General features: G+C 39.1%; 2 protein-coding genes across 7 annotated transcripts in view; both read left to right on the top strand.

The window, feature by feature from the left end:
• The window catches only part of septin5b (septin 5b), an 11000-nt gene extending 2908 nt beyond the window's left edge, over positions 1–8092 (top strand). The window contains exons 5-10 of the mRNA XM_017307842.1: positions 673–790; positions 1901–2002; positions 2744–2840; positions 2916–3051; positions 4160–4262; positions 5788–8092. Coding sequence (XP_017163331.1) covers positions 673–790; positions 1901–2002; positions 2744–2840; positions 2916–3051; positions 4160–4262; positions 5788–5850 — 619 coding nt within the window. The 3' untranslated portion in view covers positions 5851–8092. The remainder of the gene's footprint in view (positions 1–672; positions 791–1900; positions 2003–2743; positions 2841–2915; positions 3052–4159; positions 4263–5787) is intronic.
• A 988-nt stretch (positions 8093–9080) lies between these two features.
• Positions 9081–18017, top strand: part of mctp1b (multiple C2 domains, transmembrane 1b) — a 34395-nt gene continuing 25458 nt past the window's right edge. For 3 of the 6 annotated variants that reach the window (XM_008423186.2, XM_008423185.2, XM_008423184.2), the window contains exon 1: positions 9083–10045. In XM_008423186.2, coding sequence (XP_008421408.1) covers positions 9542–10045 — 504 coding nt within the window. In that variant the 5' untranslated portion in view covers positions 9083–9541. Of the gene's footprint in view, positions 10046–18017 lie in introns of all 6 variants that reach the window. The other 3 variants (XM_008423183.2, XM_008423182.2, XM_008423187.2) reach the window with 2 other exon arrangements.

The following is an 18017-nucleotide window of genomic DNA, read 5'->3' as shown; positions in this document are numbered from 1 at the left end:
CACGCACACACACACACACACACACACACGCACACACGCGCACACACACACACACACACATAAATACACTGAGGCATACGTGTCTAGAACTTGAGCACATTTCTTCAGTTTCTGTCACATTTGCATGTTTCAGCAGTTCTGCAGCAGAGAACCAGGAAACACGCCCTCCAAAAACTTCAATTTGGTCTTATCAGTCCACACAATATTTTCCCAGAAATCTTCATCTGAATGTTTTTTGTTTGTTTATTTGTTTGTTTGTTATTTTTGTAAAATGTGAGATGACCCTTTGCGTTTTTTGGTCAGCAGTGTTAGAAATGCTACAAACCAGTGGCTGTTGTTTCATCAGTTTAGGAATTTGTGTGGGTCTATGTAACAGCAAGGTTAACAGAACCAAAAAGTATGATTATTGATAGTTATTTCATGATTTTATGAGAGCGATTGAACTTTCCCACAAGAGTTGGTTATCTATTCCACCTAATCTCATTTTCCCTTACTAAATGAAATCATCATGTAAAAAGTATTTTTTTTTTATATTTACTCCGGTTATATTTGTGCGATAATAAAATCTCATTAATGATGTGAAATGTTTAAGTGCAACACAAACGCAAAAACTGAATAAATGTGAAAAGAAATATTAGTTTTATTGTATTGAATGTGTTAACATCCTGCCAGGCTCCGTCCCATCGATGTGGAGTTCATGAAGGCCCTGCAGGATAAAGTCAACGTGGTTCCGCTCATCGCTAAGGCCGACTGCCTCACGCCTTCTGAGATAAAGAGGCTCAAAGAACAGGTATCTGTTTACTTCAGGAACTGGGTTTGCTGAGGAACGATAAGAGTTTATAAAGCTGATGAACAGCAGAACCACGTTCAGACAGCGAGCTGTAACCTGGAACACTCTGAAGAAGCGTAGCTTTAGCCACTTGTTTATGACGCTGTATTAGGGCCGTTGTATTTTTCTAGAAAATCTCTGAGATTAGCCTCAAAACTTTTACGTTTTTTCTAGAAAATTATCAACTTTTCAAAATCTGAAATTTCCATGTTTTTTTAAAAGAAAATTTATGACATTTATCAAAAAATTTTACATTTTTTTCATCCAAATTTTCAACTTTATGCATTCAGAATATTTCTTCTTTTTTTTGTAGAAAGTTATGAGATTCATCTCAAAATTTCTGAGTGTTTTTGGCAGAAATCTACCTTTTTTTTGTTCTATGCCCCTAATGCGCCTTCTTATTTCTTCTTGTGCTGAAAGTAGCAGAATAAACATTAACTTGTTTAATTTGTTCACCTCCATCACTGGAATTCATATTAAATGTCCACATAAAAAACTCCAAATCACTTCAAATCTGACAGTTGTGATTAATTATAATGGTGAATATACAGTTTGCACCATTTGTGATGAACATTAAAAGTGTTTCATCTAATTTTTAGAAATAAATTCAACAGAATCTTTCTTTTGTTCCCTATAGAACACAAAACCCAATTTGGCCATTCAGCTTCACAAACTTTATTCCCCAGTTCCCTTATAATTACCCTTACTTAATTTTTAGACTTTTAGATCTTGAAATTTGAACCTATGTTTTGAATCTGTGCAGCGATTATATGCTTGAGGTGTGAAAACAACCCATGTCAGGTGATGGTTGTTATAACAACCATGAGTTATTTTTGAACTCTCTAGTCTGAAATAAATTAAACAAACAGCCAAAAGAAAGAGCCCAGATTTAGACTCTGGAGCAGTTTCAGATTGACTCAGACTTCTCCAGAAGGAGATTTTATGTGAAGTGAATTTTGAGCGTTCACACACAGCTCCCACGCTTCTCCTTAAATGTTCCAGCTCTGCATGCTGAGGCGTATGTGTTCCTGCTGTGACCCGTCACATCCCTGTTGTGTTTGGTCCTTCCAGGTGAGGGAAGAGATCGATAAGTTTGGGATAAAAATCTACCAGTTCCCCGACTGCGACTCTGATGAAGATGAGGAGATCAAACAGCAGGATAAAGGGCTGAAGGTAGGCCTGGTCTCAAATGAAAGGGCCTAAAACATGTACGCTGAAGTTTTGAGCAGTAAATTTAATTACAGCACAGGAATAAAATGTTTGCTGTTTTTTTAAAATTTCCACCTCAGATATTGTATTTTTCGGTTTACTTGTTATTTTTTGGTTACAGATTAAAGCAGTGAGTTATTTCTAATGCTGTCAATCAGTTCAAAAATGGAATCAAATTAATCACACTGTAGCGCTGTGATTAACCACTACGCCTAACTTTGTAAGCTTGAAATCTAAATACGCACGCAGTTGTGGTTCTCTCGGGAACAGCCAAGCCCCTCCTCCTGTCACGCTCCAACCAATTAAAATGCAAGATAATCTGATTATTATTTTTTTGTAGCAGAAAGCAGGTCATGTAGTCTCCCAGTACTTATGACCATTCATGTAGTAACAAACTTGTTTAGGGAACAAATGACATTTTATTTTCCAGTTCTTGGGTGTTCAACCCCTTTCCGATGCTGCCCTGGGCAACTGCCCATGTAGCCCATATTATTAAAAACTGCCACTCTCACCTATGCACGTTTTCAAATATTTTTAAGAAAATGTTTTATTTACTCATATATAATATCAACATAAGTTGTTTGATTAATCTGTGTTATGTAATATTAAAATATTCCCCCTAAACCCACTCATTAACGTTGGCAGTTATTTGTAAGCGTGATCATAAAACTGTAGGATGTTCAAACGTCTGTGTCGGCGCTGCAGGAGAGCCTTCCGTTTGCAGTGATCGGCGGGAACGCTGTTCTGGAGGTCAAAGGTCAGAGGGTGAGGGGCCGCCTCTACCCGTGGGGGATCGTGGAGGGTAAGACCCTGAGCTGCAGTCTGCAGCCGCCGCTCCCGGTGCGTGGCAGCCTCTCATGTTGGTCTCTTCCCGCAGTGGAGAACCCGTCCCACTGTGACTTCGGGAAGCTCAGGAACATGCTGATTAGGACCCACATGCACGACCTGAAGGACACCACCAACGACTGTCACTATGAAAACTACCGGGCCCAGTGCATCCAGAACATGACCAGGTGAGCAGGAACCACAGGACAGCAAGTTGATTCAAATTTTTAATCGAGTTAATTGCAGGGTCTGTAATTAGTTTACTGCTTTTTAATCAAAAACTACATAAGCAACATTTTCAGTTCAAAAACTCTTTTTTCTGTGAAATTATTGAATAAATAGACATATTTTTAACAAAAATATTCATTGTTTTTAATCTGTGGTTTGTTATTCAACCATCAGATTGCTGCAAAGTGTTATTAGACATTCGTCTTTCCAGAGTTTCAGGACGTTCTGATCAATCATGGAGCTTCTTTAGAAATGTGGACTGGTTTAGTATCGGCCGATAACGATCTGATGCAGTGAAACAGCTGAATGGACTTTAAATGTTTCTTTTTCTTTAAACAGACATAAATGTACTGAATTACAAACACTAGTCTTTTCCAGCGTCCATTGTCTTTTGAAGCAGAAACTAACCTGCCATTTTAACAGTAGTGTGTTAGAGAGTCAGTGTGTGTTTGAGCCCTTTTTAATGTTATTCTTATGTGATGTTATGAAAACCTTAGAGGTGTTCAAGATAATGCCAATGCTAACCTTGGTGACATGATTTTTTTTATGTTAAACTGACCAAACCAGAACTGAAAAGTAAAACCAGAACTGAAAAGTAAAAGAGAAATACTTTTAGAGCAACTGGGTGCAAGAAGCAATCTAAAAAAAAAAAAAAGCTGTGGAAGAGACTCCACACAAAGCGTCCCTACTGTGGGATGGATGCCCCTCTGTGGAAAGTGTCTGCAGATGAGTGTGGGTGAAAGCAGCTTTGGAGCAGGATGCTGTTGGAGATCAGAGAGCTGGGCCATAAAAATACCTTCAGCACTCTGGAGTTCTAACAACACCACGCTCAGTTTCACTGTTACAGCATTTCAGCAGAAATTTAAAAGATAGAGCCTCTGTCCAGTAATATAGAACTGCAGTAAAGATGCAATTTTTTTTGTTGTTGTTGTTGTAAATGAAGAAATGAACAAACTCAGCAGGTAAAGTCATTTTTTCTCTCATGTCTGAGCAGAAACAGTTTGTCATACAGCAGCCAGATCCAGTGCTGCCTCTTCTTATTGGTCACATTAGTTTTTCCTGTTCCAGTAAGATGAATGCGGATAAGCGTGTGGAGAGTCCCATCCCGATCCTGCCGCTGTCCACGCCCGCCGTGGAGACAGAGAAGCTTATCAAGAGGAAAGATGAAGAAGTGAGTGGCAGGAGACACACACTACAGTCCTATGCCACATCTTGCAAAAATAATTCAAGTATTTTTTGAATTTTGTCTCATTTTTCCTCAATGCATCAACTAAATAATGTATTTTCCAATATGTTTTCCTAATAGACTGAAACAGGTTGTGTGTAAATGTGAAGTGGAGAAAAATGACACATTTTGTATTTACACAAATAAATCTCAAAACTAGTTCTTGTGTTGGTATTTGAATAATCTCATTCATTAATGAACATTTGGAAAAAAACCCAACAAAAAACATAAATAAAACAAAAACAAAATATATTTTTTTATAAAAATCTCCTATGGTAAATAAACTGTCATTTTTTAAGGACTGCCATTTTACTTGTATTCATATTGAAGAAAAGAGGATGGATACATTTTCTTCTATGGGATGTTGATATTTGTAGAAGAGGTAAAAAAATAAAAGTATAAAGTTTCCAACTTAAAGCCACAATATGTAACTTTTAGATTAAAAAATATGTATGGTTACCTTCCTAAGAAAATGGCGTAAGTCATTTTTTGCCAAAAGTGTTTTTTTCCTGTTATTTAAGGAAGGTGACATTATGTTTTTCACATATTTGTTAAAACTATCCCCATGTTGTGAAAGTGTAATATGAGACAACCAATCAGAACCAGGAGAAAGGTCTTAGTGCTGTCAATCACCCTCATGTACCCACTGCTCAATGTTCTAATAGTGGAGGAATAACTTACTGTTACATGAAAACAGTTAATCCACCATCGTTGGTGGCCATGCTAAGTAGCCTAGCATTCACAACAGACTCTGCTAGTAGAGGGTAAAGGGAATGAGCAGCACCACATGGAGAGTGATTAACAGCATTAAGACCCTCCTCCTGGCTCTGATTGGTTGTTTCTAATTAACTCTGGGAGAAAGCAGAGGAACTCCATTTTTTACAGGTTATCTGTCTCACACCAAATTGTCACAGCGTAGTGATAGTTTTAATAAATATGTAAAAAAAAGTTTTTTATGAAAGTTACAGACTACAGCTCGAATGATAAGAAAAAAATAGCAAAAAAAAACAAAAAAACAACCTCCATTTGCTGTTATATCCATGTTTCAAAACATTATTTAGATCTTTATCTAAAATAAAATCACTAATGTCACTAATGTTCTCTACCAGACCACAACAAACGCATTTCTACTGAGATTCAGTTTCACAGCTGGATTCTTTACTTATTCTTTACTTATTTCTGAAGGAAATTAATTGCAATTGATTTTATTTGGGGCCAAAAACAGTGTCAACAGTTTTTACATTTTGGTAACTAATATAATGCATCATTTCCATTCCTTTGACAGTTATGCACTACTTTGTGTTGGTTTGTTACATAAATCGATGTTAAAAAGTTCCCTGAAGTTTACGTTCATGGTGTGATAAACTGTGAAAAAGGTTGAAGAGTTCTGAAAGGCTGTCTGAAAGGCTGTCTGCTCCTCACGCTGCTCTCCTCTCCATCTTTCTGTCTCCATTTGGCTGGTCCTCTGCAGCTGAGGAGGATGCAACAGATGCTGCAGAAGATGCAGCAGCAGATGCACGGGCAGGACCTGTGACCTCCGATCGGCCCTTTTACTGAAGCGATAATCTCTCACACACACGCACGCACGCACGCACGCACGCACGCACGCAAACACTAATTAACAGATGAAGTGTTTTTAAGACGGCATGCTTTCTCTTCAGTGCAGTCCTTAGCCAAGTGATCTATAGATTTTTAGCCAGTAGATTGAATTTATCAGGTAGACCAAAGTAGATTAACATAGAAGATGCAACGCTTTGCTGAAATACTGAATAAGTATTCCAACAGTGGTCAAACGTTATGATGCTTTTGAATATTAAGATAAAAAATTTGAATATTTTTGGAAACAGGAAGTGGGTTTGTAAACTGAAAATATGAGAGTTTTCATAGTTATTTAAAACCATTAAATATAAGAAATAATGACTTCCTGTTGTGACAGAAAAAAACAAGCACAATATTAGATGTAGAAGTCTTGAGTTACTGATGGTGTTTGGATAAATGATTCTCACCAAACTGTAAAGAGACTCCTGGTAGTTTTCTAAGAGGAATCTTTGTCCACATAACATCAGAGGTTTGGGTTCCTCATCATGATCTTTATTATCATGTTCATCCTGAACTCTGAATGAGGCATTAAGCTGTTGTTTCAGAGTGGACTGCTCACGCAAGACGCAACTTTAATGAATCCTAAAAACAAGAAACGGTGCACATGCGTGAATTTGTTGGACTTTCTAAAATCCACATAAGCTCAGATGTATACTTACCCAGTGCATACAGTTAATAACAGATAAACGTCACTGTCAAACCAGGCTTTGCAGCTTGTGGCTGGATATTAGAGCTTCTTATCAGAACGGGAGGAGTTCATTTTAAAAAGCTGGTTTCTGAAAACAGAAAAGGCTTTTTGGTATGATTCTAATTTTTTTAATTGACTTGATGTCAGGAAATTCTAGAAATATTTATTTATTTTCCTAACCCAGTCTTGATTCAGGATCACTGAACAGCAAACTTTTTTTTTTTTTACAATATATTTATTAAGTTTTTGTGTATATGAAACAAATACATTCAAGCAAACATTGAACACCACCAACCCCCACAGTAAACACTCAGAATATAAAATACAATAAAATTCAACTAAACAAAATGAAATAAAAAATAAAATAAAAATAAAAAATTGAATTAAATGAAAACCGGCAACAAAGTAAAAATGTATAAAGGTACATGCACAAAAAGTTACAGTTTTTCAACACTAAAACCTTGATAAGGTATCGCTCTCTTGTTAAAAAATTTTAGTTATATTAATTTATATTAATCTTATGTGTTGTTCTTTTATTTAGTTCAATTACATTCATTCATTTCAGCTTGATTACAAAAATTGCATGAAGCTGTCTCATACTTCCTTAAATTTACTGTTTTCTCCTCTAACCACATGTTAATTTCTCTGGAACATCAAACTCATGATGCGTTCCAGGTACCTGGGAAGTGGGAACTCTGAGCTGGGTTTGATGACAGACCCAGGTAACAGCATTCTAGTCAAGACGTCGGAATTTCAACATGGCGACGCCCACAAACTTTGTTATCAGGACCTCTTCCAAACATTGTTTTAAGCTTCACTTCCCATAATCAAACACCACTTTCAATGTGTTCAGTTTATAGTTGCAGGCGCAACATGTAATACTGATTTTACAATGATTTTCTCTTACATGTGTGTCTCGTGAAATATACATGTTATATAGATCCTGTTTGTATTGAAGAATATATAAAATAAACCTGACCAGCTGTTGAACATCTCTACAGAGAAATTCTGATCAAATAAAAACAAACAAATTGTTGTAAACAGTCCTGTTTTTCTAATTAACTATGACCCATTGTTTTGTTTGCTGTCTGATATGGTTCTTTTATTCTGATATGAAGTGCAAATGAATCTTTTTTAAATATGTGAACATATTGAAGGTAAAGTCTTAAAGGCTTGTGCAGCAGTTGGTTCTAACATGTCTGGTATTAAAACAGAACAAGTATAAATCCTGGTTCTGACCAAACCCAGTGACACACAGACGGTTCTGACAAACATCCTGGTACCGTCTTTTAACATCAGAATTAATTACATTTGATGAAGATTGTTAAATGTTTCTATGCTGGCAAACTTTATTCAGTAATCAAATCTTTGACACATGGTGTCCAGCTACTTCCTGCTGTCTTTATAGTCTTTCCAACCAGCAGTAACTTCCTGTTGTTGTTCTCATGACTTCTGTGATGCAAAATAAACTAATAGCTGAAAAACTTAACCATCCTCACTCAAAGACTACTTAGCATTTTGATTTTGAAATTGCTTTGTTTCCATTAAACAAATAAATTTTTGTTATTCCAATTTTGGCGATATTACGGTCATTGGAAGAAAGGCTAGTGTGACTATAATCTCCTTTTATGTTTCTTACAAGTAATAACTGACATCAACATAAAGCTAATGTTTCCACAAACCTTTCTCTTTTCCGTTCCTGAAAGTTTAGATGATATTTAATCTCACTGCTTTTCTACACTTCAGCGTCGTACTCTTCTGGGGAATTGTAATGATTTATAAATATGAAGGTAAAACTTGTGAAATGAAATATAGCCAGAGGAATCCAATCAGAAAACAAATGTTTACTGAACTCCCTGACAACAGGAGTTTTCCAGCACTCAGGACTGCAAGAAAGTTTTTTTGTAAAGGCTTTCTTTTCTTTCAGTGGCTGATCAGACTGTGTTTTTAAATTTTGTGATGATAATAAAAATAATGTGAGAATTGTCTCAGCCGTTTGCATTTTTTGTTTTCACTTGAGAGATGTTGTAGGACTGTCTATAACTTTCATGATGTTTTCAGCATTACTTGCTTAATTATTACCGTTAACTGAGCGGCTGGCCCATAGGGGGCGCTGGCGCGCCGCCCTCCCTGATGTGGAGGGTGAAAAAGAATTCCAAAAATGATCTATAAACTTTGAAGATGTTTGTACATGTGCCTTGGAGGCGGAGCTCGGTGCAAGCAGGCGATTTGACAGCTGAATGTTTGCCACGGGAGATTAAAGTATTTCTCAAACATGCATGAAATAATCAAGGCAACAGTACAGGTATGTTTTTGATGAGGGAATAACATCAAAACATTCTGTAAATCTCCAAAACATCACGTCGATTTTTACATAACACCGCCCCTTTCACTGTAATAATGGTCCCAGACCGAACTGGATCTGGAACAAGCTTCTGTTGTTGCACAACAAATCTGCAACAAACATCCAGAAAACTGCAAAGATGCTGAAACACTGAGCTGCTTTAAATCAAGACCACTTGTTTAGAGCTGCCTTTGATCAATAACTGGAACACTGACTGACCTGCTTGATGATTTTGATGATGGCATTTGACAAAATGTAATTTTTTTTAAATCGCTGGTTTCATAGTGTATTATGTTTTAATGGAGTCAAGCAGTTTGAAGTGCCTTGTTGCAGATTAACCAGACCTGACTTCAGATCAGTTCAAAGCGTTTCTGTGTTGTAACTGTGAACAGAGTGTGAGAAGCTTCGCGGTGAAACGGTAAGTCAGGTAGCGGCAGCCAGCTGTGCAGCTCAGAGTGCCCAGCCTGCACATCCGTGTTTCAGCGGGTTGCTCTCGGTGTGGTGCGGGCTTTTTTTTTTTTTTTTTTTCTTTTTATATTACTGGTTGCGTAAGTCGGCGGAGCAGCAGCGTCCGTCGGAGCTCTGTTCAGGAGGATGGAGGGGAGCGAAGGGGACGAGAATGAGGGCGGCTCGGTATGGAAACAGTTTCAAGCCAAGGCTAAGCCGCTTCTCAGTCCCAAGCTGGGCGGCCGAGAGCCGGACGAGCAGAGCAAGAGGAGCATGTGGATGTTCAAGAAGACTAAGCGGAAGAAGAACGTCGCTCTGGACCGGGTTATCTCTTCCTCGCAGCCCGACCTGGTCTTCTCCGCCGAGGTGACGGACGTGAAACCGCAGGAGGCTCCGCTCTGCGGCAAACCTCCCGGGAGCAGCTCCCTGCTCGGCCGGGAGAAGCTCCACTCGTCCATCAAGCGCAAGTCCGCCGGCGCGAGCAAATCCACGGTGGCTCAGCTGGTCCAGTCCCACCACAAGAGCTCCTCGTTGGGGTCTGCGTGCCTGGAGAGGCTGACGGAGCCTCCGGGCGGCAGCCGCGGGGGCGACGCGGCCACAGCGCAGGCGGCGGCGGTGGAAAGCCATCCGGAAAGGAAGCATGAGCAGGCGGTGAGTCCGGAGGGGGACCAGTGAGGATCATTTACCTGATTTCACTCGAAGTTTTACTGAATGACGTTTAGTGTGAATGGCTGGCTGCCAGCATGTTTCCCGGAAGTAGAAAACAAACTACAACTAAACTTGTATAACTCAACTAGAGTGGACTAATGAAAATAATAGAACACAAAAGTAAAAGTCATGTTGTTTCCAAGTAGGAGGTTGCAGCTGATAACTTTATTTAGTTGTTTCTTGATGCATTCTGTGTTCAGACTGATGAAAAACTCACTTTCCTGATTGATTCATTCATCTGTCTGAACAATAAAGCAGAACAGTAAATAGATCCGATAAGAATCAGTCAGTTCATCTCCAAAGATCTTAAATGTGTTCAGCTCAAATCAGTTACCAAGTTTTTTTGTTGTTGTAACAAAATGGACAGTATTTCTCTGGGATGTGTAACAGCTTTAAAAACCATTAAATGTAGAGAAACAAAAACAAAGCAATAAGGCTCCCGACAGATGGATTATGATAGCAGTAATAAATGCATAATTCAGCAGCAGCCCAGCATGTTTACAGGATGCTGGGTAGCCATGTGGTTGGTTTTGCTCTCAGTGTTGTACAGATTCTCTGATGGCAGCAGCTCAGAAGGTTGATAGTCAGGAGTCTCTCCTTCCTCTGAGGATGCTGGAATATGGTTCAGTTTTCTGAAGCGGCAGGTCACTGGTTCCCAAATTTTTTCTGTTTTACAAGGAAATCTTTGCGCGCCCCCTGGTTCACATGCAACCTCCAACCTGACACACTCAGACATATTTTGTTTTCAAACTCCATTGCAGTTTATTTCCCACCTCAATCTTTGCTCTGAGAAAAAGGTCAACTGCAATAAAACACATGCTATAAAATAAGATATAACCACGTTTAAATAACAGAACAAGCTTTCATATCAAAATTTGATATCTGATATTAATACTGCTATTATTCATATTATATGTATTTCACTACTCTTTTTACACCTTAAAAAACTGAACACACTGCTGACTCCCCCACTGTTTCAGCTAATCTCTTCACAATCCTGCACTGCATCACTGTTTGGTCACATGACCAAAACAAATATCACATGACCAACTTCCTCCACATCCCCCCAGGAACAGTTAGTCAGCCCCCAGTATCAGCTGACTCAGCCGATACTGATGGTGGTGCTGATATTTCTCACAAGCCTACATTTTTATATATTTTTTTTACATTCGACATTGCCCATCCATTCATCCAGCCATTTTCTATATACCCTTGTCCCTAATGGGGTTGGGAAGGTTGCTGGTGCCCATCTCCAGTTAACGTTCCAGGCGAGAGGCGAGGGTCACCCTGGACAGGTCGCCAGTCTGTCGCAGGGCAACACAGAGACATACAGGACACACAACCATGCACACACACACTCACACCTAGGGGCAATTTGGAGAGGCCAATTAACCTGACAGTCATGATTTTGGACTGTGGGAGGAAACCGGAGTACCCGGAGAAAATCCACGCATGCACAGGGAGAACATGCAAACTCCATGCAGAAAGACCCCAGGCTGGGAATTGAACCCAGAACCTTCTTGCTGCAAGGCAACAGCTCTACCAACTGCACCACTGTGCAGCCATTCGACATTTCTATAAACACATTTTTCCAAAAATTAGCACAACTCCATCAATATGAACAACTCCTGAGAGCAAAAAAAAAAAAGTTTGTTGTGCAGAAATACCATCTTTAATCCTCACACCTGCCTGTTGCTGCAGAATCTTCTCAAAAACCTGGGTTGCAGTTGTGAGACTGTAACTCTGAGCTTTTTTTGCACTGTATAACTTTGATATGTAGTTTGGGTTGACAGTAAATATATTTCACATTGGTAGGATGCAGAAAAAGGAAGAAATATGGCCAGGATACTCTCACCAAGCAGAGGGTAATATTTCTCTATTTCAATCCAAAATGCAGCCAGAGTCTTTGACTTAAACTGCTGCCTCTTTGTTGAATGAGAGATGAGATCAATAAGCCGTTCCTCCTCTGAGGAGCTGAAGTCAGCAGGTGGTGGTTTGGAATCCTGCACCAGGAAATATCCCAGGAAATGATTTGGAGAGAGATGTGTAAGCTAATTTCATTTCTTATTCAGAATAAATAAGTCATGGCAGCAGTCCACTCGATGTGTGTTAATCTTCAGAATGAAAGGAAAACTTTGCTCATTTCTTCTTTTTAAACAATTACCAATGTTTCATGCTGTGTTCAGCATCAGTGAACAATTTCAGATTCTCAAATTCATATTTCCATCCTTCACTGGCTGCTGCCACTTCCTAAGTTTTCCGATGAATGTTGTGACTGTACCTGCCAGATGTGGGAGATGTATGTTTGTGCTCTGCGTCTGCAGATTCAGCTCATTGAGTTTCAGGAACACGTCGCCGAGGCGCATCAGCTTCATGAGGAACTTGGTTTAAATATGCGGATCTCATCTGACAGTCTAAAGACCCTGGACAGAACCTTCCAAACTGAACCGCTGTGTGTTTGGCCAAAAAAATCCAGGCGTTGACAGAGCTCATTGGAGTAAAAAAAAGAACTTGTTTACAAAAAACCAAGTTCTCTCATCTCTATCTATGAGTCTGAGACAAGTTATCAATAAGCAGTCTTTGTTACTATCAGTGGCTGCGTCCATCTGTTCAGAGAACAGCGGTTGCCATGCAACTTATCATCTAACTGCTCCTCTATGTCTGTTGACATGTTGATTGTATTATTGGACAGAGGAATAGCCTGTAGTGATACTGGCTGCTGTGTCATCAATCATGGTTCAAACAGTATCCATAGCACAGTGAAGTATTAATTTCTCCACAATTGTGTGCAGCTTTTTACGTTGTCCCACTCTTCAGGCAAACCTTATAGGAGCTGAGTTGAGCATTTGCCAGGACTGCTGAGCTCAGCAGTTTACAAGTTTTTGTCTGAAATAGTCAACTGATGCTTTGTTTTGTCTTGGCTTGTAAGGCTTCAAACTGTCACAGGCGAGCACTTCTAAGACAGACTACACACTGCGCTCACCATTGTGCAGGTGAAGCCAAAGGAAAGACATCCTTTTTCATGTTTTCCACTCTTTGGCTTCGAAGGAAGTTGGTTTGGAAGCAGGTATGGAGATGCCTCATCTTCTGCTTTGCGTTTTTGTGGGAGCTCTATCACAAACCTGTGCATTATGCTTGCAGTGTCCAAGCATTCATGTGTTTGTGCATACCATGACCTCTACTCCAATGACTGTATGCCCTTTTATATATATAAAATTCCCTTCTCACCCTCTGTGGGTGGTCTGTTTCATCCTCTGAGCTCAGGTCCTCTACCAGAGGCCTGGGAGCTTGAGGGTTCTGCGCAGTATCTTGGCTGTGCCTAGAACTGCACACTTCTGGACTGAGATGTCTGATGTTGTTCCTGGGATCTGCTCCAGTTTGGGGGTGACTGCCCCGAGGGCCCCGATGACCACAGGCACCACTGTGGTCTTCACCTTCCAGGTCTTTTCCAGTTCCCCTCTGAGGCCCTGGTATTTCTCCAATTTCTCGTGCTCCTTTTTCCTGATTTTGTAATCACTTGGTATTGCTACATCCATTACAACGGCTTTCCACTGTTCTTTATCCACCACCACAATGTCCGGTTGGTTCTCCATTACCATTTTGTCTGTCTGGATCTGGAAGTCCCACAGGATCTTAGCTCGGTCATTCTCCACCACCTTTGGGGGTGTTCCCCACTTTGATCTCGGGGTTTCCAGTCCATATTCTGCACAGATGTTATGCCCACTACTTGGTTATCTTGTTCCATGTACGCTTTCCCTGCCAGCATCTTGCACCGTGCTGTTAGCCCTAAAACTAGTGAACGGGATACAAACAGATCATAAAAACAGAGGACATGTGGGATATAAGATAATTATAATGTCTCTATAAAGGATGAATGGGATGAAGGGTTTGGAGGAAGTTAATTTTGGAAGGAAGCCTGACTTGAGACGCAGCCCAGTGATAACATGTAGAAATTCTAGTTAAATCTTTCAGGAGCCTTTCTGAAGCGACTGTTTGAAGAATGCTGGTTGCTCTCCGTGGAGCTGAGCAGTAAACTGGAGTCTGACTCACATCTGGGGCAAATTAAAGATGTGGGGAAGAGTGGGATTGTGAAACTTGATTTCAGACTTTCCAAACACAGAGGTCTGCAAATGTTAGAGAAAAGCTCCTTTTACATTTTTCAGGTAATGTTCTGTGAAACGTTTGAACCTTCTATGTCAGAATATGAATCCTCTCTGCCATTTACATGGTAACACCACATGCATAAAGAAGTGAGGAGAGAAATATACATTTTTGGTAACTGTGCTGCGACGGACGTAAGATGTTTGCGTGCAGCAGAGCTGGACAGTGTCATTTCCTGAGGAATGTCAGAACGGCTCAGCCTGGATCCGTATGGCACTGACACCCTGTTGGAGAGACTCCAAGTTTGTCTTCACTTTGAAGCACATAAAAGAAATCTGTCAGTAGTTTTTTTTGTTGCTTCTTTGAGTTTTAATAACAGCAGCAGGCTATCGTTAAAGCAGCTATTCCTTCTAACTCTGAATGCTCTTGGACATTTTTGCTTAACTCCTTCTGCTTTGTCTGATTGTTCCTGTTTAACTCTTTAGAAAACGTTGAAAATTGAGCTTGGCTTTAGCCTTACTCATATCTCCAGTGTCATGCCTAACAGCATAACTTTTTTAGGGGTGTTATACTGATATATTTGAGTATTATCTAATGCTGATAATAACCCGATACATTATCAGTAGAAATCATGTATCCTTTTATTGCTTATTTTGTAGTGTAGATTGTCAGAAAAGAATGTATAAAATGAAATCACTCATCAGAAAACAACAGTCAACAGCAATGGGCATCAGGACAACTGACCCATTTATTAACCAGTGGGTCTGTGTGTGGGATACCAGCACTGCTGTTAGATTTTAGCTGCAAACCAATATAATCCGATACTCTGATTTCCAATATTCATATCAGATCAATAGATTTTTCAGTCCTTTTGTTTTGTCTAAACCAGTAGTTCCCAAACTTCTGACCCACAAAATGAGCATGGAACACCCTTGTGAACCCACCCACTGGATGAACTTTTGTTCTAAGTCAGTTAAACAGGTTCACATTAACAGCAGGAACAGCCTACATATTGCTTCTATCTATTTGTAAGTACAGTTTGTTGATCTCTTCTAACATTCATGGTGTGCATATATATGCTTTACTATTCTTTGGAAACTTTGGGAACCACAAAAATCTGAAACCAAATATTGTAGATAATGTAACTGATGTTAACAGCAACAATGTCTCAAAAAGAAGACAAATGAATTCATACAAGATGTATATCTGTGACTGATCCAGTCATGGTACTGTCCATTTGGTCCATCAAGAGTCACTATTTTCATCAGTTTTTAAAACCATTAAAAATCTGTCGTTAGACATTTCTTGGCCCAGTCTAGACTTTTCAGTTTTTGTGTTTTGTTCAGTGGTGGTGGGGTTTCAGCCTTGGTCTTGCAGTTCCAGGTACAGTTGCAGTTATGGAATATGACAGCACTGGAAGATAACGGCTTCCTGATAGCTTGACACGAGGGGCGGACATTTAACGTATCGTTTATCATTTATCATAATACATTTCTTATCTTGATAAAAGTTTGATTAATCTTTGTCATGATGAATTTCAGTTAATGATGCTCAAAAACCCACAAACATGTCCGTATTGTAGGTATTTTTAGTTTTACTATTTTACGACATTGTTTGTTCAAGAAGACTATTAATACTCAAACTCATTGATGCTCTCACTGGACAAACAGTCTGCTTTAGTGACACACAACACACTTTGTTATATGACTGGTGTCCTGAAGTAGCATGTTACAAAAGGGTGTGATTTGGTATTGGTGTGTGTTGCTGTATCAGCCAAACAGTTACCTAAAAAAGAAGCAATAAATAGTTATTATTGTCAGTCTATGGTCTTTGCTGCCTTATTGTTGAGATACTAATTTCATGTGTGGGTCAGTCTGGTCTTTAAGATCAGATGGTATCAGGGGGAAAAACTTCCTTTGTCTGCACTTGTTGCTCCTGACATGTCTGTGTGTGACCTGATGAGGCCGTTGTCCTGTTTTCCCTGGTCATACCCTGAAGCAAACTCTTTTAGTTACTCCTAATCCACTGGGAAAGGATTATCATCCAGCCAACCAGGCTGGCCCGTTGCTGTCCTTCTGTTGTATTTCTTTTTCTTTTTCATTCAGCAACTTGACTTGGTCAAGAATAGCAACTTGGTCCAGAATAGCAACTTGGTCAAGTTGCTATTCTGGAGCTATCTTTGAGACATTCTGTTTTTCTGCTTTTGTCTATTTCTCACCTCGGTGTTGAACTTTAAGAGCTTTTTTTTGTGAAGGATTCTCTTGTGTCATCCCTGACCCTGGATCTTTTATTAAGCGAAACCCCGGTGGCACAGCCCCGTCTAGCAATCCGAAGGTTTCTTCGCCGCGCCTCTTCAGATGACCCGTTCTGCCTCGCCTCGTCATGTGAACGCCTGCTGTCGGTGAGCTATATTTCTTTTGCTGTAGCATAAATCCAGTAACTGAGTGAGGAAAACAGCAGTTCTGATTGACAAAAGGAAAGTAAGAGATGGACTAAAGTAACACAAACATTTTCACTTAAAGTTCCATTTCTAGAGACCAAACCAGTGTATATCATGTTTTAAATCAAGATATTTATTGTTGTTGATGGGTGTCTGTCAGATTACATAGACTCATTATTTCTGACTTCTGTGGGTGAGCAGTGACCCAGATGGCGAACCAGACAGCGGTCCAGATTATTCTGCTGTTATCCGTTCAGATAAACAGGAAAATAGACTGAAAAGTGTTTCTTCAAAATGACGACACCGTCACACTCTAAGGTTTATACTCTGGTTACTGTCATGGTTTGATGTTCATATCTAGGGCTCATCCCAGTATGAGATACGTTTGTCGTTCCTGAACTGCATGATGGCTGGACAGTCTCTTGTATTATTATATAAATTACCTTCATTAAATAAAGTTTTTTTTGTTTGCTTGTTTGTTTTTGCCAAAAGGGATTTCTTTACCCAAGTTATCTCTTGGCAATACAGAGATGGTAATTAAAAAAAAAAAAAAAGATTATTAAATATCTTATCATTTTCAAAAAAATGATTTCAGCAATTATTTTAGTTAGGTGACAACATGATTGTTTGACCAGGAGAGAATGAACTTGTGGAGCTCTAATGTAATATTCATTTATGTTTATAGAAGTAATATGCACAATCCTAGCAATCCTAATGAACTACAAACAACAAATATTTAGCTGGATTTAGTATCAGTGAGAATTAAATGTTTTTATTTTTTCAGTCAATAATTATAAATATCAGGTTTCAGATCAGATCTATGTATGTTAAAAGTTGTTTGTGAGATTATTAAACATTAAGGTTTTTAAGACACCAGGATACCACTGAAGAAACATGAACAGATGACCTCTGATGTCTTCTTAAATTCTACTGTTTTAGAAGAACTAAAAATAAGTGTTTAACAGCCCAGAAGATGTTTTGTATCATTTTTTAATTTGTACCCCAGCTCTACCCAGGTCTCCTATAAAGAAGAACTGTGTAAGTCACACAACTCTATGTTTCTTCAGTGTGTTTTTTTTTTAAATGGCAATGTGAAAAAAAGTGTAAGATGGAAGTCTAAGCCGCTCTGAGGTTTCCTGCAGAAAGAGTCTATTAGTTACAGTATTGATCACTGTCTGTAAAGAGCCCACAAGGTTCAATCTTAATGAAGACTCTACGTATCTTCATCAACTCTTATTGAATTTATTCCAAGGCTCCCTATTCAGCATCTGTATCATTTATCTATTATCTTATCTTTGAATATATTGTTTTAACATAATTTGAAGTCAATAAACATTCTTTCTATTTTGTCATAATAGGATTGTACACCAATAT

The sequence above is a fragment of the Poecilia reticulata genome, linkage group LG12, assembly GCF_000633615.1.
Source record: "Poecilia reticulata strain Guanapo linkage group LG12, Guppy_female_1.0+MT, whole genome shotgun sequence".
Taxonomy (NCBI): domain Eukaryota; kingdom Metazoa; phylum Chordata; class Actinopteri; order Cyprinodontiformes; family Poeciliidae; genus Poecilia; species Poecilia reticulata.
Note: the sequence above shows the minus strand (reverse complement) of the source record. Positions and strands in the feature narration are given on the sequence as shown.